This window comes from Pagrus major, chromosome 16, assembly GCF_040436345.1.
Source record: "Pagrus major chromosome 16, Pma_NU_1.0".
Taxonomy (NCBI): Eukaryota; Metazoa; Chordata; class Actinopteri; order Spariformes; family Sparidae; genus Pagrus; species Pagrus major.
In genome coordinates, this window is record NC_133230.1 from 2,492,563 (window position 1) to 2,516,125 (window position 23,563).

The window sequence follows — 23,563 nt, forward strand, 5'->3', positions numbered from 1 at the left end:
ACTAACCTACTAGCTGCGGTTGGCTAGTTAGCCCACTTGGCTGCACACAACCTGTCGCCTGTATAACTGGAGGATACCACCTGATGCAGCAGCTGAAACTACAGAGGCTATCAGACTATCACCTCATGCAGCGCCACGTAGTATTAGGACACTGGACGGGCCGGGGCTAGCTGGTTAGCATGCTAACTTAAGTTGACATCTCTGCAACACAATAGATGTCGTAATTTTTAAGGTGTGGCCAGAATTTCAGTTAAAAAAGAAGTTAAGCAGATGGGTTTCAAGGAGCAACATGTCAGACCTCCGCTCTCTACATGCTCAGCCCCAAAACCACCAATGAATTGATCTACTTACAAGTATTTTTATATTTCCGTATTCTCTTTAAGAATAATTTTATGCAACAAATACAAACAAGATAACGCAGATAAAGCGATTACTGTGCTTTCTGTTTCTCCGTGATGCCCTTGTTTTGTCTTAAGATATAAATCCAGCACACCACCTTCCTTTACAGATGTTTGCTTACGCCTCCACCTCAGAGCTCTAACTCAGTTTCAACAAGGCTGCAGCAGGTTTTTTCAGCTCACTGCAGTCAAGTAGAGCCAACGTTGGCAAAAACCTGGTCAAGCCAGCTGCCACTTGGATTTTCTTGACGTGACATTGATCTCCGTTGTTGCACAGAAACTGTTAAACACACATGAATCATCTGTTGAGCCTTTTTTTTTATTAGTGTTATATTTGTGATTTGTTTTTAAAGATGTCAGTCTTCAGTGGGAATCCTCCAGCTCGGAGCTGAAAACACAGACGGGTCAGAGTGATGGAGTGTAGAGAGACGAACCAACACTTTGTTAGTTTTGGTCTTTTCATTGGATTTGTGGACACTGAAAAAAACAAAGAACAGCAGCCTTCTCCTTTAATATCTCCGAGTCTCTTACTTTCTATGTTTGGCTCAATCTCTCCCCCTCCCTCCCCCTCTCAGTCTTTTAAATCTCGTGTTCGCTCCCTCCCTTGCCGCCTTCAAAAGGCCGTCTCCTTCACCTGTTTGTGTTTGTTCCTGCAGGGCACATTTTCTCTGTTTCTTTGTGCTCTTTTTTTTTTGTTCTTCTTCTTCTTTGGTATCAGAGAGTGTCTGCAGTGAAGCGTCTTTATCCTCCTGACCACATCAGACAGCTCTGCCGCCGCCTGGGACACTGCGATGTGTGCGAGGAGGGGAGGGGATTTTAGGGGGTTTTCTGCAGCAGTAAGGAGGGAGGAGGGGTGAACCTGGGGTCAGGTTACCTGTCTGTGAGGACCAGCGGAGAACAGGGTGATAGAGTTAACGGCTCGCGGGCACGAAGGCGATGCAGATGGATCACACGGCTGCTGCTTTGTTTTTACTCGATTTGTCTTCAGGCCGGCAGGATCCTCCAAAAGAAATGTATTTGGCATCTTGTTTTGCTGAACGCGGCGCTGTGTGGCGCAGTGCATCCTGGTTGTTGTAGGTTTTCCAGCCCCATGTTTGCTAACCATCCATGCTACTGACATTAACTTTCAAATCATCAGTTACCAGGTGACTCACCTTTCCAGGTGCGTTTTCAAGTACCTGACTATGATGTGGTCATTCCAGCATTCATCCTTTTTCTCTCCATGCTGCAGACGTTGCATTTTGCGAGTCCTAAGCCAAAGGTTTGCAGCTTGTACGATTTAAGTGCGACTTGGGTCCTCATATCTGCATCAGGATACCGAGAAAATGTAAACTCTTCATTAGACACTTTGTTTAATGAGTCACAATTAGCCATCATCTCGTATCGTGACTGTTCCCCCTTCGTCCCTCCATCACTTCCTCCTTTTCTTTCTGTCTTTTAAAAATAATTTATTCCCTCAGTCTGCATTTTCTTGGAGGACGGCTCCTTCCCTCTCCTCCTCCTCCTCCCTCAGCAGGAGGTCGGAGGTGTCTTCCAGAGGGATTTATTGTTGGACAGCAGAAACTCCTCGGACAGAATCGTGGGGAATCCTGTTTTTTTTTTTTTTATTTTGATATGCAGGCAGAGCTGATCTCTGCGTTTTTCTGAGCTGCTGCCAAAAAGACCTCAGGCTTCTGTCAGTGTGGACAGGAAGAGGAAGCTTCTCTCTCGCTGCCTACGAGGTCATCAGGGAGGTGATTTCTGTTTTCCTCCCGGATTAGAGAAGTTTTGTGGAAGTGCTGCAAGTCTTGGCCACTTTTTTTAGGCTAATGAGATGATGTAATCCTCGTCTTATTTAAAGGGACACTAAATGTTTTTGGCCTGCAACTGTTTCCACTGATGGAGGCCAGACGGCTGCAGAGAGGTTTTGTTTTCTATTAATAAGACGACGGCAGACTTTCTTTTCCAAAATAAATGAGGGGAAAATAAAATGATCTGTGTTTGAACTCTGATATCCACAGTTAAACTTTGTCACCTTCAAATACAAGTTAAAAAATTATTCTATTTTCTGCCTCGAACTCTTCCTGACTCATACTTCATCTTTACCTTCCTCACACTCAGATCCTCAGGTCCTGCAGATTCTTCTACACGCTCACCAAGAACAATTTTATGGGTTTGATCAAATTAGCGAGTGTAGATATATCAAAGCAGCGGCTGAATAATAACTCTGTAATTGCTCCCTCCCTCCTCCGCTCTCCGGGGTTGGACCGGTGTTATCAGCTCTGCGTCTCTGCCTCGCGGGGTCTGCCAATCTCTCCCAGGGCTTGTCTCCATCTTATCTCGCCCTCACACTTCACGGAGAGGAAGTTCTTAGAGGGCTGGGCCCGACAGATAGCGACTGACCCGTCTCTTCCCTCTGGAGCGGTTTCTTTTTTAAGCAATGACTGACTAGATTATCCTCCTGGCTGTGGGAGAACACACCCTTTGCTGCCTGAGGAACGAGTGTACTCCTCTTCCTCGTCGGTGCACCTGTCTCTCCTTAATGAGGCGGGAAAGCTGCCTGTGGACTCAGGTGGCACGTCTTTGAAGTTGCCGCCCTGTTGGGAGTTTGAACTCGAGGAAGGAGGGCCCCTGTGAACGTGTCAAAGGCAGAGAGCTGACAGAAGTTAAACGACTCCTGTAAACCTGCCGCTTTTAAAACGCTTCTTTTCCAACTTTCCTCCTTTTGATTGACTGTCTGATGTCTGCAGGCAGCCAGAGAGGAGCCGCACTTTGTTCCAAAACTGCTAATCAAGGTGGAGGATCTTTGGAGTGAAAGCTGTTGAATTTCTACAGATGGTTTTTCTTTGCGCTCACACTTCTTTCCTTTTGTTTCTGTTATCAAAGCCAATCAGATTTCCTTTCAAAAAATCCCCCTCGAAAATTGAACCGTGTGCACGTCGAGGGACTCAAACACCTCGTTCTTTTACCAACACATTAAAATGTCTCTTGTTTTTCTCTTACAATCATCTCAATCGCAGGTAAAAAGCGAGGGGGCGCGTCTCGCAGCCCGAGAAATGCAAATTTCAGCATCTCCCTGTTTCAAAATAAGGCGTGCCGCAATCTAGAAAGCGTATCGTAATTGAAAAGAAAGTGTGTTGAGGTAGATCCGCTTAAACGCGAGTTAAGCCTATTAACGTCTTATCAGGAGTCACAGTGCGTTTTATTTGCTGATTAACCCCCGATGGAAGATGCTCCGCAGCTCTTTCCACGAGGACGAGATGCAGCAGGATGTCGGAGGCCGGCTGCTGTTTCCTGTTTCACCCCTCTGGGACGAGGACACTGCCGTGAAAATGTGCGTAACAGCAAATTTTCTAAGTGTGTCCGTTCTGATTTCTGTCTCCCTGACAGATGGTGCTGCTGACAGCGGGGAGCTGGACCTGAGTGGGATAGATGACAGTGAGATAGAGCTGGTATGTACCTGCTGATGGATGAGATCCACTCCAGCTGAAATGCTGTCCTACAAAAAAATACTCACTGAGCTATATTCTGTTTCCTGACGATGCTGTAAGAGCTCTAAAAACAGTCACATCTGCTTTTGTTTTGAACTGAATTGTTCTGTATTTACACTGTTAATGTTTCTGTTTGTTAAAAAACATAAAAATGTGACATTTTTCAGTGGAGTTTGGTTGAAAGTTTGATCATGACCCAAAACCCAGGTGATCTAATGAAACCGGGAACTTTCATGCAGTTAGTTAGTTACTAGAAAACACGCATAAGATTCACATGCATGTTACCGCATATTTTGTTTTATTAAGATAAATAACCTCAGACGATTGTGCCGCTTCCTTGGGTTTTTGCCCAAGTTGCACGATGACGTAAAGGATTTAGTCAGAGACGAGTCATGTGGTGCAGTTATCGTCCTCCTCCTTGAACTCCTCTGGCGCTCCCTCTTCCTCTCTTCAGTATCTTCTAAGCGACAAAGAAATCAAAGTGAAGACGGCGCTGTGGATGGCAGAAAACTCCGACTACCTCAAAGAGCAGAAAGGTACTTTCAGAGTACAGCATGTTTCTCTGCTGGTTGTGTTTCGAGACAGAGTTTAACTTTTATTTTCCTTCTGGTTCGTCCCAGACTGAACATTCAGCTTTCAGTATTTTACCAGCCAAAAACAGTGAAACCTCCAACTGAACCCACTGTGTCATATTGATGTGGTTATCTCTGACTTTGTGTGTTCAGACTGTTTTTTTGTTTCTGCTTTCAGAGAAGGAAGCAAAGATAGCGAAGGAGAAGGAGCTCGGGATCTACAAAGAGAGGAAGGTAACTGAATTCAGCCGATCGTCAGAGCGCTACGCAGACAGCAAGCTGATCGGAGGCAGTACGGTGGTCAGAGGCGATGTAGACGAGGTCTCAAAAGTGTCTTTGATGGATCATCAGTCAGACAGAAAATAGGCAAACAGACTGAATCACAGACGGTTAGTCGGCAGAGGAAGAACCAGTCAGATGTGATGGGACGTTGATCTGTTCAGGCCCTGAAACACAAAACAAAATAGGCGTCATGAACGTATGTCAGCGCGAAAAGGCCACCTGGTGCAACAGTTATAGTTATAAAGAGCATCCTCCTAAGGTTTCTCAGAGATCTCCTCCTCCAGATCCACTTCCCACAGAGCTATTATAGAGTTCAATGTAGAAATAGATGTAGGAAAAGGATCTGAAAATAGATTCAATGCAGGTACCGACTTGAGAAATGCAATATTTTGTTACACCGAGTACCCCTAACGTCAGTTGGTGAGACAGACGCTGATGCTGTGAGACAGATAAGACAGACAGATGTCCAGATAACACAGTCAGACAGACACACAGTGAGTCCTATGAAACTGGTTCCCTCTCATTTCCCATTACTGGTTCTGGCTCAGCGTGGACCCTTTGTTAGAGCCAACATCTGTTCACTGGTCTTAACTAGCTGGATTAACTGCGGATCTAATGAGACATGCAGCCTCCTGACAGCAGCAATCCAACCAGCAGCACTCACTGACAAACGAGTGAATAAATAAATAAAATGGAGGACAGTCTTGTTATTTTCTGTGCATGACAAAGTGAGCCTCCCTTTGGAAAAGCTTCACACTGAACATCCAGAGTTGATTAGCTGCTGGTGTAGAGGTCAATTTACTGTCAGCTGAAGAAGGATTTTAAGTTAAATTGCCTGAATCTGTGAAGAAACTTGAGAGATTTATGCCGCTGTTGCATGAAATGTGTTTAAAAGTTTGTTTTCAGTAAAGAGGAACTTTAACAGCTGATCTGCAGCCATGATTCAGAGGGAGGTCAAGGTGAATGTGGAATAACTGAGACTGGGTGATAACCCCAATCTGCTGTCTTAATTGAGATAAATTGCCGATTTACACAAATGTATTCAGCTGTAAATTTGCTTGCATGGATGTTCCTCTGGTGGTCTGAAATTACTCACGCTCTTTTTTTCTTTTGGAGGGCAAATCGTTCCCAGCTGGGATCTAAATGGTTTAATAGGAGGACAAAATATTTCCAGATAACATTTGACCCTCGTCTGCTGATTAGAAATGGAGTAAATTTAGTCAGTTAGAGAGAATACAAGGTCTTAATCATGACCCGTTTAAAACGTGGCGCCGTCATCGCAGCCACGATGGTTTACAGGAAGCTTCAACATGGACAAACCTTTAATATTTGTACCTGTCGTGAACGGTTTTAACTTCTGGATGGATTGCCATGAAATTTGATTCACACATTTGTCCTTCTGAGGATTAATTGTAATAACTTAATTGGTCCAGTGCTTTAGCCTGCGAGCTCACGTTTTATGTGCTTACGTTACCTGTCCAGTTGTGTCCAGTTGTGTCCAGTTTGCAGGTCTGTCCAGCAGCAAACTAGTCATTGCTGATCAAATATTAATCATTATTCTGTCACTGCATGGCCCATTTCCCACCTCAGATGTTTGCCTTTCAACAGATATTACTCAGATGTTTTTGCACATGGGGGATCAGGGTTCAGCCTTCTTGAGAACATCTGATTTATACTAATGTTTTAAACCTCCGACAGCGCCGAGGACCCACAAAGAAGCATCCCCCGATCCGGGCCAACACTGCGGATGAGGCCATCGAGAAGATGCTGGAGCAGAAGAGGATCTCCTCCAAGATCAACTACGACGTCCTGAAAGACCTCAACGTGAAGCCCGGCTCGAGTCCGGCTCGCAAGGTTGAGAGCCCGAAGAAGGAACCGATCGCCACGAGACTGACCGGGCGCAACCGCAATCCTGCTCGATCCTCACTCAGCCTCAGCACGCCGCTCAGCACGCTGGGAAAAAGGTGCGTGTGCTGCCTGTTTTATACATATCAGTCAGTTTCTATCAGGTGTTTGAATCCTGATTTCTTTGGAATAGGACACCTGTTATGTTAAAGTTTGTCCCGGGAGGGCTCCGGTGTTGAGGGCCAATCCAAACTGTCTGGGTTCTGCTTGTGAGGAAGTCCAATATCCAGTTGCAGAGTGTTGTACTCAATCAGATTCATGGTGAGATTGCACTGAATGCTGAGCTGAAGTCGACAAACAGCATCCTGATGTAGCTGTTGTTATTTTCAATGTGCATGAGGAGCGAGTGGAGGGCCGTGGATGTGGCACCCTCTGTGGATCTGTTGGTTCTGAAAGCATAATGATGAGATAAATATATGTACCAGTCTCCACTCCACACTGTGAGCATGTTAAACAGCTCTGATGTATATTCTGTAAACAACGTAAAGAAAACAGCTGTTCTGCCCGTTGTGCCTTCATTAAGAGGTTCTTTTCCAAATAATGCCGTCTGTGATTTTCTCGTGCTACTGCACAAACAATTTCCTGCCTGTCATCTTAAATACTCGTGAATATAATCAGATAATTACTGTGTTCCCTCCTCTTGTTAACACTATTAACTGTAATGTCAACCACCAGTATACCCCTGATAAACAACACCTAAAGTACATAAATCCATATTTAATTATGTTTGGGTCTGCTGAGTCCCTCGAACCATTAAATAATCCTCAATGCAAACAGCAGATGCTCGATTGAATGAAGGGCGAGATGGATGGAGAGTGTTTACTCGCATCTGATGCAACACCAGCCGTTCCTCCGCTGCCACCGGGTCAAATCCACCCGTCTTTTTTTCTTTTCTGGCACGTGACGCTGGCTTCACTCCATAACGATGAGGCGGCACTTCTCCTGTCGCCCAGAATAATCACCTGCGACAGGAGGACAGATGCTCAGTTTTCTGGGGTTTTTTTTTGCTTCTCTTGTGGGATTTTCTCTTTTCTTTCCCCACCTTCTCTGCCAGGATTTGTCTCTGGCTGTAGCACCCCCTCCTCCCTCTCACGACATGCATTCACAGGACTGATCCACTCCGAGCCTTTCAGACGAATTTAATGGGTTTTCTGCAGCACGGAGAAAAGCTGAGAGGTTTTCCTCAGTTTGTTTGCTGTTGGTGGAAATTGGTTTCCTATGGCTCTGTTTTTAAACCCCTTTCAGTTAATGTTGGTTTTAGGAACCATCTCGGAGCTTTATAGGAGACCTATAGAAGCAGATGTTTAGTGTTTAGGGGGAAGCCCGTCCCACCTCCCCTACCTTGTTCTGCGGTTACTCATCTGGTTGCAGTTTGCTAGGCCTCCATAAAACCTATCCTCCAAGTCTGCTTTTTTATTGTTTATTTCTTATTTAAGGAGTCTTTTTAGCACCAGTCTCTCCTCAAGTCAAATAATTGTATTTATAAAACACCCTTTAACAAAATGAGTCCGTCGCACAGATAGAAACGAGAGAACAAACTCATTACAGACTCTAACGATCGAGGGAGTGTTTCAATGTGGCTGATGCAGAAATGCCTCAAACCTGCCTTCTCTCCACTAACTCCATAGTTTTCAAAAAGTCTGATAGTATGTAATAATTATGAGAAAATGACCCTACGAGGAACACAGCATGATGTTCATTTTGTAAATTAGCAGGATATGCTTTAGGGTGGGGCCACCACGGCATGTCCCTCAGGTTCTCAGTTCATCAGATCCAATCAGGATATCCTCCACAGCTCCATCCTCTCGCCCAATTGTGGTCACTTTTGGCTTCAAAAAAAACAAAATATAGACTCCCATAGTGTCAGACTCGAGTCAGAACGGTAGTCTACAAAATGTGGGTGATGTCAGGGTGGAGTTACACTTATTAAAGACGAGACAAGTATTAAAGTCAACTGAAAAAAAGGAGAAAAAATTAAACCGGGGAAACAGAAATGTTGAAAAGGAGAACGTGAAGTTGAAAAACAGAAACTAAAAACCCTGAGGAAAAACTGAAAAGGCTGAAAAAGTAAGAGAAAATAAGAAAAACAGAAAACTAATTAATGAAACAAAGAAAAGCAGAAACATAGAAAACAGAATCATAAACGAGCCTAAAGCTCACAGTTTGGAGGAGAATCAGTTCTTTTACACTGACAACGTGATTGATGACGCAGATTATGAAACATCACAGTTGTTCCCATTTAGAGGATGTTAATGTGATGCTTTATTGATCGGCGTGGGGAAATTGCCTTTGTGTTCACAGCCCTCCACAGGGAGGTCAAAGGTCAGCCTCGGCACTGTGAGGCCGGCAGTGAGACCGTTTTGTTGCTCGAGGACACTTCAGCAGAGAGCGTCTGTCTGTCTGCCTGATGAGGCTTTAATCTTCATCCGCCTGCTGAAGTACGTTATTCATCCTCCACACAATGCTCGAGGACAGTAAGAGCTCGGACGATGAAATGAAAACACTTTGCTGGAGTGGATCCTCCATGTCCCAAACACAATAAACGATGAGGGCGATCATACCGGAGCCGCACAATTAAACATTTAAAGAGCTCAATCTAATTTTCATGGGAGGATTCGGCTGTTTTTGTTATTGTAGAGAGTCTTTGCATTAAATTAACCCAATGTCTCTGAGCTCTATGAGCTTTATAGTGAGTTTCAGCTCATTGTTTATCTGTCAGGCCAGATATTTACCTCAGGAGGTGGTGGAGACCAAAAACACAGCTAAAAGAGTAAATATTGGACTTAAATTCATCAGGTAACGCAAACACGACTCCAGATTAATGATTATGTTGCTCTCTGACTGCTGGATGTGTAAATAAGCAGCTTTCGGAGCCCCAAGAGGCCAAAAAAGTCTCTTATTTTGAATTATACATGATCCTTTTTTTAATTGCATGTTTAAAACATTGCTGAGGCTGTGAGTTAGCCACATGTATGGCTTGGGCACCATTTCCAAACATCAGTGCCACGTTCAATAGGATTTTTTGAGGAATCTAACAGAATGAACTTATTCTGAAACCTCAAACCAAAAATGTTTACCAGAATATGAACTGATGGATTCACAGATAAGACAACGGTCCAGTGTTCCTCCTCTGTGAGATTTCTCTGCTTTTTCATGTTTTATATCCTTATAAACTGAACATCTTTGGGTTTTAGACGGCTGGTCAGACATAACGAACTGTTTGAAGGTAGGGCTGCAACTGTCTGGTCTAAAAAATGTCAGAAAATGGTGAAAAATGTTGCCCAGTGTTTCCCAAACCCCAGGATGACGTCCTCAGATGTCTTATTTTGTTTTAACAACCCAAAGATATTCAGTTTACTGTCACAGAGGAGGAAAGAAAACAGAAAATATTCACATTTAAGAAGCTGGAATCAATAAATCGATTATCAAAATTGTTTGCGATTCATTTAAAATTTCACATCGATAACATGGATCATATTTTAGTTGTCCACAGACAGACAGTCTAAAATTCAAACTGTGTCTTGACCCCGTCAGTGACAGAAGTTTACAAGCAGCCTCCGTGATCACACCAACACGATAACAACAGTGAAAGACAGCAGAGCCGAGGGGCTGCTGGATTTGAGCCGCTCCAGTTGGCTAATGGCCGCTGCCAGAATGGCAAATCTCTTGGTTGGAAAGCCGACATGCTCCATGAATGAAAGACGTTCTCCAGTTTCATGTTTTGGCTGTGATCTCTCTGAAGAAGGAGCTTCACTGGCACAAGCCCCATCTCCTCTTTTTAAGAATGGACACTCTTTCCTGACGTGTTCGACCTGTTTGAATTTTTAAAACCATTCCTGTCGTGTCAATGAATCATTGATAGACGTCTCTGTTGTGAATCATTCATCCCTCACTTTCTTTCTGTCTTTTCTTTTTCCTCAATGGAAACGTGCTTCATCCATTTATGCAGAAATTGCTGAACTCTGCACTCTGTCGTGCTGAATGCACAACAATGTTTTCGACCCCTGCGGTTTCTCAGTTTTGAGTGTCTCTACCCACAAGCCATTAGGAGCGAGACACATGCCCTGCGGCCCAGTTAGCAGAAACATGGTGATAATCCCCCCCATTCTCTCGTAGCATGTCAGACGCAGCATTGGAATGAGAAAAAATCAGAGGAAAGACAAAAACGATCTCAAACAGTGACCGTTGAGCGCAGAATGGTCTCTTTCAGGCCCGGCGGTGGAGGAGCAGACCGTTGCTCCGGCCCCTGAAAAGGTTGTTGTGCTGGTTATTGAAAAAGGGGAGAGGCCTGGTGTCAGGGAGACCTATGAAAGTGCAGGAGAAGGCCTGCTGACAGTGCAGCCATTGTGCCTTGTTTTGAGGCCTCGCTGAGGGGCTACACTGAGGCATTGTGCTGCTCCGGCCTCCCCTCCCTCTCCCGGTTCCTCCTCCGGGCTTCTCCCAGCGCTCCGCTCGAGGGTTCGCTCGGCGTCGGGCTCTGAAGATCAGCCTGGAGTTTTTCCTCTGGTGCTCTTCCTCTTTTCCCTCCGTCTGATTCTGTTGAGCTTAATATTTTCTCCTCCGTTGTCTCTTTATTCAGGACAGACTCCGGCCATGTAGGTACACTTCATCTGAAATTGATTGTCAGATCATATTTGGCACCTGAACCACCCAAGTTACTGAAGTACAGTAAAGGTTGGATTGTAGAAAATATCCATATCCAATTTTAATTAAATCGTGAAAAACATTGAGGGCATACGTTCATTTTCAATAATGCCAAGGGTCAACTTTACACACAAGAGATATCCACAGAGCACAGCAGTATCACAGTTTTAAATCAAACTTTAGGTACGATGGTGCTAATGTGTTGTTAAATGTTCTTCTATTCCACTAATCCCAGATTTAGTGTTTGCATGCAGGACTTCCAGCATTAGTCAGTCACTTGATTGGATCCGGTATTGACTTTGGGACCAGTTTAAAAATGGATGTGATGTTTGACGGCACGCTGCCATTAAGGACTTTTTGATTAAATAGAAACCAATATCTGTCTCGAGCCACAGAGTGATTATTCGTCACTCTTTGCCCTTTTTCTTACAAACTGCACCAAAAATAACAAGTCAGGTTTTTCTGAGGATGTCTGTTTCTGTTTCGTCTCTCAGGAATTGCTTCATTGCGGCTTCAGTCAGTCTCAGCTGTGGTTGACTGGGTTGTTTTAGTTGCTAAATGTGTGTTTCTCTGTGTTTGTTGGTGTAAATTGTCTTTACATACGTTTGTCTCAGATCTGTCTCAGATCTGTTCCCAGCTCGTCTTCTGTGCCTGAAAACAATCCCATATTCTCCACCTTGCCCCCATCATCTCCTCCACTTTAGAAAAGAGCCCTCACTCCCTCCATCTCTACCTTTTCTCCCCATTTACCTCTCCACATCTTTCCATCACCTTCCTCTCTCAGCGTCTCTTTGTTGCTCGTGTTATTTCCCCTCCATTTCCTCTCACTTTGTTTACCATCTTCTCTTCTCAAACTTTGTCTTCATCCCACTTTTTATCCTGTTTTTCTTTCCTCCCGACCTCCTTCTCTCTTCTCCGCCTGTCCTCTATTCTCTCGCCTACTTCTTTTCTAATCCTTGCAGTTAAAAGCCTTCAGCAGCAGCTACAGGCCTGTTGTATCACTCTGCACCATCAGGTCTGCTCTTGCTTTGGGCTTTTGCAACTCGCTAACGAGTTCTTTGCCTTTCTTGTCCTCTCTCTGTGGTTTTTTTCCCCTCCCCGTTTTGTCTCTTTCATCTTCTCTCCTGATCTCTCCACTGAAGTGTTTGCACTTTAGAAAACATGGTGTAAATTCGCCTCGCTTCACCCAGACAAGTTTGATCGCAGGACTTGAAAATGAACAGCAGGATTGGAGTGACGACAGAGCGGCGAGTTTGATGAGACCACTTAGAGTAAACAGAAAGGAGCAACGCTTTTTTATAACAAAGGTGTTTGTTTAGGCTGACATTTTACTTGACCTGTTTCTGTTCTGAAATGTCAGATTTATTTTGTAGATAATATGAACCCAAAGCTTGCAGACAATTGGCTTCAGTCAGTGCTAATTGCTCACTTGTAGAGCCGCAACGATGTATCGATCAAAAGAGAATTCATTGGCAACGATTTTGAGGATCGATTAATCGTTTCAGCCATTCTTCAAGCTAAAATGTCAAACATTTTCTGGCTCCAGCAGGGCCGAAGACTCAACATGCCCATTGTACCCCCCACAAAAAAGTTCAATTGGATGTGTGGAAAGAAAAACAGGGAGATGAGGTTCATATGCTGTTTTTCCACTAGCACTTTGGCTGCGGCAAGTTGAGCCGAGCTGCGCCGGTGATGGACCTGCTCCAGAGTAGAGCCAAGCTGCAGCCGCCCCACCTCCAAGTGGGCCGCGTTGACGACTCACGACTGTGACCAACCCGTTACAAGCCCCCGTCTCCCCCTTAAATCGATACTGAACTCATGTCTGTGCTGGAAACCTGAGAGAAAGAGGTTTTTAAAAGTCAGTGTGTTCAGCTCTCAGAACGTTTGTAGCTTCTAACTGAATCTCTTTAGTTTCTCTCGTCCTGTTTGTTCTTTCAAACATCTGCTGTGTTTTACTGCTGCTGAAAACACAGCATTTCCTGTAATGCTGCTTCATAATAAAAGCTTGTAAATGACTAAATAACAGGGGGGCTTTTATTGTGAAGAAGTTATAGTAAATGAAACGTGTTTGTAACTGAATTAGCGGAGCCACTTTGGTAGCAGTGTTTCTTCGATAGTACTGCAGGGATCCGGACAAGTGCGTCATCGCTTTAAGACACACCTTCAAGCAGGTAGACTAGTTGTGACAGAAATGCAAACACCGAGTAAAACCGAGTAGAGCCAGGCCGGCAGATGTGATGGAAAAACTGCAATAGTTTGGAGAGCACTTGCTAATTGGAAACGCGGCTGAGATGTCGACCAAAAGCAGATGTCTTCCCAATAAGAAAATACTCCCCATGCGTCTTTCCGGCGTAACTTCTATTCGTTGCGTGAACGTATTTGTATGATGTGTTGGGGTCAACAGGTTGTTTGTCTTTCAAAGAAAAGGATGTTCACAAAAAAAGTGACTCCTATCCATGATGGAATAAAAAAACATTGACAAAATGTAAGATCAATTCCAGAATGATTTAGTTTGTCCTTTGTGTCCCTCTTTCATTCTGTTTCCTTTTTGATCTTGAGAATCAAAGCGTCTCTAGCTGTACATTTTTCATCTGACCACCACGACCAGACTTCAGAGCTTTATAGCAGCAGGTCTGCAACACTACTCTCTCTTGTCTTGGCGTCTGTCCCTCTGTTATCTCGTCTTTGTCTCTCGAACGTCACATTCCACCTCCCTCCCTTCCTCCCACTCCTTTTCCCTCCATCTTTCACTGTCTTCCTGCTAACTCGGCCCTTCGGGGACCACAGAGCCCTGCTGTACTCACTGTACTGGACAGTCTTTAGGTTCAGATGTCCCATGCACTCGTTCACTTCTGCCCCTTTTTCTTTTTCTGCCCCCCTCCTTCTGCCTCTCCACCCTCCACCTCCTCCAGCCAGCTGCCAAACAGACCCTCCCTGTTCCCTCCATCCCCACTGGAGGATGGAAAAGCAGTCTTCCAGAAATAGCCCAGATAATTGCCCTCCAGTGATATTTTTTCCTCCTCTCTCTTGCTTTTTTTGCGCTTCTCTGCCCCTTCATCTGTTCTTTTCCCATTCAAAGCTTTTTTTCCTTCTCTTTTTAGAGAGCCTGTCTGATTCCAGAGCTTTTTTTGGGGAGAAAGAAAAGAAAAGAAAAAAGAGAATTCCTCTCTGCATTTTTGTCCTCGGAGGGAGGGGAGTCACAGCAACCACTTCGGTCTGTGTTGGTTTTCCAGAAATGTAAATCGGAGCCACAGACTTAGCCAGCTCTGCGGAGAAACTGGAGAACTCAGCAGTTTTTCTGGCCAGATGTTGCTGCTGCCACTACTTCTCCGAGGCGGTGCCAGTGGACGGGGCGGGGGGGAAGGGGGGAGAAAAAAGAAAATACTTCCCATTTTGGTTTTTGAGTCTGTCAGAGCAGGTGTCATGAGAAAGTCAAAAAGTCACCCGAGTGTTTGAAAAACTTTAGAGAAACAGGAAAAACTGAGCGAGCGAGAGCAGCGAAGTTAAACCTCCACCCGCAGCGGAGGGGAAAACTGGGGGTCGCTCTCTGCAGCTTGTATCATATTTTCCTGCTCGGCACACTGGATCGAAGAGGATGTTTTTCCTTGTTATACGACCAGCTGTGTTAGGGGAGGGTGTATAATTTGTCTGTGGTTTGCAGCCCCTCCCTGGAAGCCTGTGATCCCCCCCCAGCACTCCCCCCCTCGCCCTCCCCCTTCCTCCCTGCAAACTGTGACCAATGAGCCGTTGGATGCTGGTGGAGGTTAACAGACAGACAAACAGACGGACAGAGAGGGTCGTGAGTGCTGCCAAGCCCACCCAACATCCACCACTTCCCCACCATACTTACTGGGACTCACGTGATGGTCCACATGTTGCTGATGGGATTAAAAGCTTGTTTCTGCAGAATGTGAGCTTTTCAGGAAGTCAAGTTACAACAGTTGTTTGTCTTAATGCAAAGTTATGTAAGAATTCTGCATTTAAATGTCTACAAACAACTAGACCTTTGTTAGATATTTTGTTGAGTTGTGTACTTACGTTATCCAAAATGTGTCCCACAGTATTCAAACCAGAGAAATCAAAAAGTTTACTCAAGGTAACGGTGCATTTCATTTAGTCCCCGTTGCTGCTTCCGGGTGAATCGGCGAACAAGACTAAGTAATGTCAAGTAGATTTTCATCAACAATGGTGGTTGTTGAATGGTGTAAGCTAGTGAACTGCAAGCATCGTGGGTGTGTGTGTGTGTGTGTGTGTGTGTGTGTGTGTGTGTGTGTGTGTGTGTGTTGGTATGTTTGAATTCAGGTCAACTCCCATTGAACTCAGCACTCAGCAGAGACTCTGGTTCTGGTTCTGGTTCTCTCTCTCCTCTCTGTAATGTTACATTCATAAAGTAAAGTACATTTCCCCTCCAGCTCCAGTCAACAGCCGACATTACAGAACATAAACACCCGACAGTGGAGGTCACCTCCGCAGATCACTGCTGCAGTCAGGTTGATAAACAGGAGTGAAGATAAATCCACTTTTCAATCCCAGAAGTTAAAAAGTAATCTCTGAGCTGTCCTCCCGTCGGATCAGAGCAGAATCTGATGTGACTTTGTGTTGTGATGTTGCGTGTGTGCAAACATGGCGTCTCCTTAACCTCACACACCAGATGGTTTGTTTCATACTGTTTGGAAACGAGCAGGCACTTGCAAAAAAATACTTGGCAGGTGATGGGAGATTCGAGAGAAGAGCGAGAACATCTTTTCCATGGAGAAAAGCCTTCAGTGTCATTCTTTGCTCTTCATTCAATGAAATAAACTCTCCAGTTCTGATATAACTGATGCTAAGGCAGCTGTGCTAACCTCTTGAGTAGCTGCCATTGTTGTTTTCAAACGAACAGCCGCTCTTACTAGTCGTCACGTCTCAATCAATGCTCGTAGCTGCCAGTAGTTCCTCAAAGGACGGTGATTGATCTTGCAAATTCAGCTAAAGCAAATGCATGAGGAATTTAAAATCTGTTAACGACAGTCGTGCATGATGTTTTGGATTTATAGGATAACATGTTAACTGAGCTCCACTCCACAGTAATCTGGATACTTTGAGTATTTTGCATCATAATCTGGCCAGTGATGCCATGACGTGCAAGTCCGTACATGACAGTAGCTGCCAGAAGCTCCCAGGCCCGTTTTACTGCCGGTCGCATGTTAAACGAAGCTCGTTTCTCACACATTTACATTCAGGTCTTTAGCCTCCTCTCTCATGCAGAGAGATGTTCACATATTTAATCCCTCCTAGCCGCCACCCTCCTCAGACGAAACCCATTTCTCATGAAGAAATGAGAGCATCTCTTTGATTCTGGACATCCGGCTCTGCTTGCAGCAGCGACAGCAGCTTTCCCTCCGCAGCCTTTTCCATCCAGCAAGCTTTCAACGGCCAAACCTTTGTTCTCCAGCGCGCCTCGCACTGTAACTAATGGGACAGCCAGGGCTGGAATTTCGAGGGGGAACTCTAAAACTGGGCCATTTGGAAAACATCCCAGTTTTTATCCACGGCTTAGCCACGGAAGAAAGCGAAAACAGCCCAGCCAGCAACCGAAAATGTTGACACTAAAAGACTTGATACCATTGTGGTAGTTCATGGCCTCACAGAGCCGCAGCGTAGCTTAGCAGATGAAGACTTTCCCCCTGGAGCCACAAGAAGGGATGCTTTAACACTCAGATTCTTCCTCTTTTGTCCCGCTTTATCTTCACTCTCAAGTTGGTCCACGCTCTCTTAAAACCCAAGATGATATATTAGTTTCATTTTTATATTTTACCCCCCTTACCCGCTTTTAAGTTTTATTGACACCATCCCCCCCCCCAGCTATTGCCAGTTGTCAGCCAGTGGCTAAACGGCCTCCCTCAATCGCCTTTTCAGCTCAGGCTTAGTCTCATTGGCAGTAAGCTGATTAGGAACGAGCCGCTAAGCCCGGCAGAGACTGATAGCCTAACAGAGAGAGTTGCGGCGGAGTGGATGAGTGAAGGAGGGTGAGACAGACGAGAGAGAGGGGAGGTAGCTGGTGAAAGGATAGAAAGTGAGACAGGGAAGACAGGAGGGAGGCTGAGATTAAAAGATGGGAGATGGGACGTAAAGTTTTGTGGTTTGACGTCTCTGGAGGGTAAAATACGCTGCCTGTTTTGTACTTCTGTGAACTAGTGGCTGAATCTGTCCTAGTTTGACCCGAGTCGAGGAGGAGGACGATCGGCCAACAGAGAGTCATGAGCCGTGAAGCGTTACAGAAGCGAGCGTGGCTGAAGGGCAAGAAAGGCATAAAAATAGATAAAGCGAATGTATGTACTTTAGTTGACAAGTATGACGAATGGATGAGTCAGATGAAAGCGTGATCGTTGTGAAGAATTGTATGGGCTTGTGTGATCTTTAAAACACTGTAGATGAAAGAAGCTGAAGAGAAGAAAGACCAGTGAAGATGTTCTGTCAACACAAAAACAAAGAGGAGGCAGAGCAGGAAGAAAGACGCTATTTACATTTTCCTTTCATGCCATTAAATGCACTTTCATTTACACTCGTTCCACATTAAAGTGTTAGACTGCGTCATCTTTAATGTACAGCTTTTAAAAGAAAGTATTCACATGTCAGGGCTGCAGAGATCCTTCTAAAAGAGCTGTGATTGGTCAACTCACGTTTTCTCCAGTGAGTTTCTGATGTTGGTGATAATTGTTGATTTCTACGACTTCTCTGCAGCGAAGAAAATACTTTTTATGTGTTTATCCCTCCAGTAGAGATAACGAAGAGACTTTGAGGCTGGTCAAACTTGGTGTTAACATCTGTCCTGAGTCAGTTCACACCTGTAATAAACACATACATCACTGGCACAAACAGACATGATGTTTTTTACACAAAGAATGGAAGAATTTAATGTAGAACATTTGCCGAATTCACAACACGGCCAGAATAGTCAAAAAATTGTCATTGACAACGTTTCACAAAGTATATAAAGTTTCTCCAAACTCAACAACAAAAATCATGCAAATTTTTTTTTTTTTTTTTTTTTTTTTAAGTTCCTCCTCACAACTCTGAAAATTATGTGATTTGTTAAGCAAGTCTGGAGGTTTTTTTTTTCAGATGCATCAAAAAAGACAAATACAACTTCAAACAAGCAAACAAGTTCCTGTCCATGATCCGAGTGCTTGATCATTAATACATTTGCAGCCAGATATCCAAACAAAAATATACTTGTATAAACACAGTGGTATTCAAAGATTCTCATGAACATAACTAAAGAATTAAATAGAAATCATAATGATGCCAAGTAAGAAAAAAATTATAAATAAAAAGGTGAAAAGAGCAAAAAAGAAAGGAAAAATGTTGTTTATGCCTTTCGCTGCCACACCTTCAACAAAGGATAAAAATGGTTGCCAAGCAGCGTTGAATTTTCTTTTTTTTTTTTTTTTTAAACACTATTTGTAGTTTTTTTTTCAATTATCATACAAAACAATCATATTCTGTTTTACAAATAACCACAGAAAAACAATCCCGACAACAGACATAGACTGAACAAAGCGTTGAATTTTCTGATGGTATATCTGATTTTTCCTTGATGCTTAGACATATAACCTCTGTAATCCATTGGCCATATGTTGGATGGAGAGAATCCTTCCATTTGGATAATATAAACCTTTTGGACAACAGAAAGCAGAAGGCCATCATATTAATATTGCGCCAGTTGAGGGGACATCCACTGGGCCAGAGCAAACAATGAAAGTAGTGAGGACAGGTCGACTTTGGTCCTACATATTCTAGAAAAGGTTTCAAAAATGGCAAATATTACAATATTCAATATTATCTAACATCAGTCCAAGCCCACTTGTCAACCATTTGTACATCACCATGTGCAGTATATGCTTAAAGAGTTAGTGTTGGTGAATTCGTAAACCAAACATTAATCCCTCAAGTAAACAGACTTTTAAATACAGGGGACTTTTGAAGGAGAGAGAGGAGACAGTGACTTTGATGTGAAGGTGAATGAAGCGAACACTGTTGGAATAAAACAGCAACAACGCTGATGGCAGCGCTGAACCATTTACAAAGAAAATGTACAAATCTGCATCACAGATCTATATTAAAACTGTTTTTATATGACATGACATTGTTACATGAATCAGTAAAGAGTTGACTCGAGCTTTAACGAGGTAAAGGAGGCAAAAGAGAGGCTGACGGGAATCTTTTTATAGAGACATGAGAGGGGAAAGTGCCGACAGAAAAATAAATGGTGTCAGAGGAAAAGAGAAAGAAGTGACCTCGTTGTGGAGGTGAAGGAGGCAGGAAGAGACGAGCAGCGACGGAGAGATTACGACAGACAAACAGAAGAGCTGTTACCTTTTTAAAAAGAGGTTAAGAAGTGAGGAGGGTAAACAAACTGAGTGGAAGCTGAGACCTTTTCAAGGGAGAGTTCACAGGATAAAATACAACCTGAAACACTTAAACACTCTTGAAAAACCGGTTATTGATGATGTATCTCCTATTTCTTCCTCTGTCAACTGTGGATGTCTGACCTAACCTGAGGCAGCATGTGGTTAAATCTTCTATAACCGTTTGTGTAACTTGATAGAGTGATTCATTTCATGTCATGATACAGCACCACTCTGCCTGTCGATCTCATGCTCCATTTTAACCTCACTCATGAAAAAAAACAGAAATTCTTCTTTACTTTCGGGGCAACAACTCACTTGAAACCTAGATGGACCAATCCACCGATTTCTTGCAGAGAGAACCATGGCCTTGGACTTAGAGGTGCTGATTCTCATCTTGAGTGCTTTATCTGATTGCAAACCGAAGACCATCATGGTCTGATGAGGCCAACAGAACCACATCGTCTGCAAAGAGTAGCAATTCTTAGGTCCCCAAAATGGAGACTCTCCTACTTCTGGATGCACCTTGTGATCCTGTAGATGCAAATAACAAAAATACAAACAGAATCTGTGAAGGTGAACAACCCTGGTAGAGTCTAGCTGAAAACATAAAACAAGTAAATCGGTAAAAAATAATGAAACTAACAGAAAATGTTTGTTTTTTTGAGTTCCTCGGAAAGGTCAGCACGTTTCAGGGAGGAAATCCATCAAAGTAGAGCTCAGCAGTCCAACATATGTACAATTTTTTAACCAGAAAACGGACCAGAATTCAGTGCAGCCACTGTATAATGTCTTGAGTTAACCATAAAGAGGCAACTGGAGGTTTCCAGACTGGAAGGACTCATGTAGAAGCAGCTATTCAGTGCAGCTATTCAGCTACTCAGCCGTCATTGATTATATTATTTACCCTTGTGCTTTTCCTACTGTGACATGGCTAAATATCCTCCATGAAAAAGGCAGAATTATTCAGAAAATACCCTTGGAAACTTAATAATCAGATGATATGCAGCAGTGGTATCCAAACGGTGGAAGATTTGTCCCTCAGAGAAAAAGGAATTTCAGCAACAATGTGCAGATATCATGGTGACGGTCATGTTATCCTCCGTCTGGATGATGGTATGGTAAATATGACAACTATGGCATCTAAAAGGAATGTGTGCTTGCACAGATTTAATTGGCCAACAGCTTGTGTTACATTTTGTTCCAACAAACCATGAAAATCCATGGACAATCCTGCATATTTCCTGAAAACTGGTAGAGCTGCTGTTGGTCTGAACACGTCCCTAATTCCTTTCTCATGGACATGTCAGCAGGATGCACATGTGCAGACAGCTGGTCGAGCCGTCAAACCAACGGGTTTATGTTGCAAAGTCAGGATGAATATATCACGAATTTAAAGGACAGAAAGACAAAGTTTTCTCTTAGTTTTCCTGACTTTTAAAGAATAGAGGAGCTGAGCACAAAGTCTGTCAGAAGAAACTACATAGCAGTATCATTTTCATTAATTCATTGCTCTTGATACTGACACAAAGTGATGATACAGCTGCAGCACTGTAACGGTAATTATGTAAAACTTTAATATTTTTACATGATGGAGAGCGATGAGGAGGACAAGTAGGAGTTAAAGTCACAGTGAAAAAGCCTCTTTTCAGAGCAGCAGATTAGAACAAATCCAGGAGGAGGAGGAGGAGATGTGATTCAGCAGAAGAGGAGGATGTTCAGTACACCAGGTTCCTTTTTGAAGAGATGAGATTCTCGCCTACAGTGAAGCTCTGATTTCTGGACTGAAATGGTTCACCGATAAAAAGCCTCTTTTTATCAAAGCGCTGTAATTGAGCCTCTTACAGTCGAATTTGTTTTACTTGTTAAATTAGATTAAATGTGCGTCGGATGCGTATCAACTTGTTTTGAGTTTTTACTTGTTGACCAGTAGTGGGACGATGGAGCATGTTTTTTTTATGTATGGCTGTCACATCCTGCCAACAAACACAGAAGAAGAAGAAGACTGCTAGCAAATAAACATGGATGTAAAAAATGTAGGATTTGAAATATTTAAAAGAAATTGGCTTTGCAAATGTTCTCAGAGGAAAGAAATTAATTCAACACTTTTTGTTAGATCTCAATGATGCACATAATTCATGTTGGTGACTCATCACTGAGAGTAAAGTTTTAATTGTTTACAAGAAAACTTCACAGGACACCTTTCAGCCATTTGGCTTGTGGATGAATCTCTGAGTGAAATGTGTTCATGCCAGTGTTCAGATCCTGCAACACTCTCTGGGATTTCTCCGACACACATTTTTAAGGAATACTTAAATTCACAGTACTGTCTCTCAGTCACAGCAATGAAAACAAAAGATGTAGTTTGATGTGAAGTAGCGTTGGATCATTATCATTACTGAACGAGTACCAAGAACAAGAAAACGGACAAACAAGCAGACATAAAGACCCAGAAAAGTTGTTTATAGAGAACTCTGAGTGAGAAACTGAGCCCAGCTTCACGTCTCTGTGTGCTGTGAGATCCTGAGGTGGTGGGCAGCTCCATGTGTGGGGGGTTGTGTCGTCCTTTCTGAGAGCGCTACATATGGCCCTTTTGTTTTCCTCGGGGAGTGATTTATACACAACCACTGTGTCGCACAGCGAGGCCCTGCATCCACTGGGCGTCAGGAGCCACTCCCCGCTGCTGTAAACTGTCGCCATGGAGACGGGGGTCTGCCAAAAAGTCTGCCGCCGGCAGCGCCGTTTGACGGCCGTTTGACCTCCGACCTCCACAAGTGACTCCAGGACTCTCCCAGTGAGCTCAGATTAATCGCCGCTGTCACACAGAACGCTCCAGAGTGTAAACTGTGGCGCCCGAGAGCTCGAGTCTCAGTGTTGGTTCAGAGGTTTGAATCCCGCCGGGACCACACAGGATAACATTTATGCTGCTGTCATCATCTACAGTGTATGTTTCAGGTTTTATGTTGAAGGAAAACAACTTGGTTTTCCCGTGTTTTTTGTGATCAGTTGCGTTGACATCGTACGGGAAAGCTGCTGCCTTCATGAAGGTTCATACTAACCTTCATTTATTGATTTATTCATCCATCCATCCGTCCAGTCGTCCTTTCTTCCTTCTAAGTTAAACTTTTTCTATATTTATTAACAAAATCATGAGAACAAAATATGAAAAATCCAATTTAGATTTTCAATTTTAATCCTTAAAGTAGATGCAAGAAATGCAACCAAAATATTTCATAAAATGGTGAAGAAAATTCTCGTGACCTCTGGGACCAATATGGCCAATATTTTCTGACATTTTAAACAGCAAAAGCTTAAGATAGTAATCAAGAAAGCGATTGGCAGATTAATCATTAATTTATATAATCATTAGCTGCAGCACTGAGACTTAATGCGATGCCTGGCGGTGTGATTCATGTGTTTCAGACACTTATAAAACAACATCTTGGCTTTTGGTTTTCTTTAAAAAGGTGTCATTATATCACAAAATAAAACCAGTAACAACTCATCACAACTTATACCATCAAGAAAAATAGAATTAATGAGATCAGACAGGAGTCATTGACTTCAATTAACACGACAAAACCGAACTAATTTGTTTCTTTACTTCAAGGAGAATCTATAAAAGTCAAATGAAACTGCAGTTGGAGTTTTTCTCACAGTCGCTGTGTCGTACAAAGATTTAACTAAACTGAGATCAAGGCAGAGAGTCGACTTGAATGAGAGTGAATAGAAGAAGGCCATCTGCCTGTCTAGAAAATCATTAACACATCCAGCATTAACAAAAGAGCTCAACACAACAGTTTAAAGAATCAGGAGCTCCACAGAAGACAAAGAGGAAGCAAACACACGTGATCATGTAGAGAGCAGCAGACACTCACCTGGGTCAGTCCACACCAAGAAAC

General features: G+C 43.4%; 1 protein-coding gene across 1 annotated transcript in view; it reads left to right on the forward strand.

The window, feature by feature from the left end:
• Window positions 1-23,563, forward strand: part of brf1a (BRF1 general transcription factor IIIB subunit a) — a 90,876-nt gene that overhangs the window by 46,978 nt on the left and 20,335 nt on the right. The window contains exons 13-16 of the mRNA XM_073483926.1: window positions 3,768-3,829; window positions 4,323-4,404; window positions 4,619-4,674; window positions 6,421-6,686. Coding sequence (XP_073340027.1) covers window positions 3,768-3,829; window positions 4,323-4,404; window positions 4,619-4,674; window positions 6,421-6,686 — 466 coding nt within the window. The remainder of the gene's footprint in view (window positions 1-3,767; window positions 3,830-4,322; window positions 4,405-4,618; window positions 4,675-6,420; window positions 6,687-23,563) is intronic.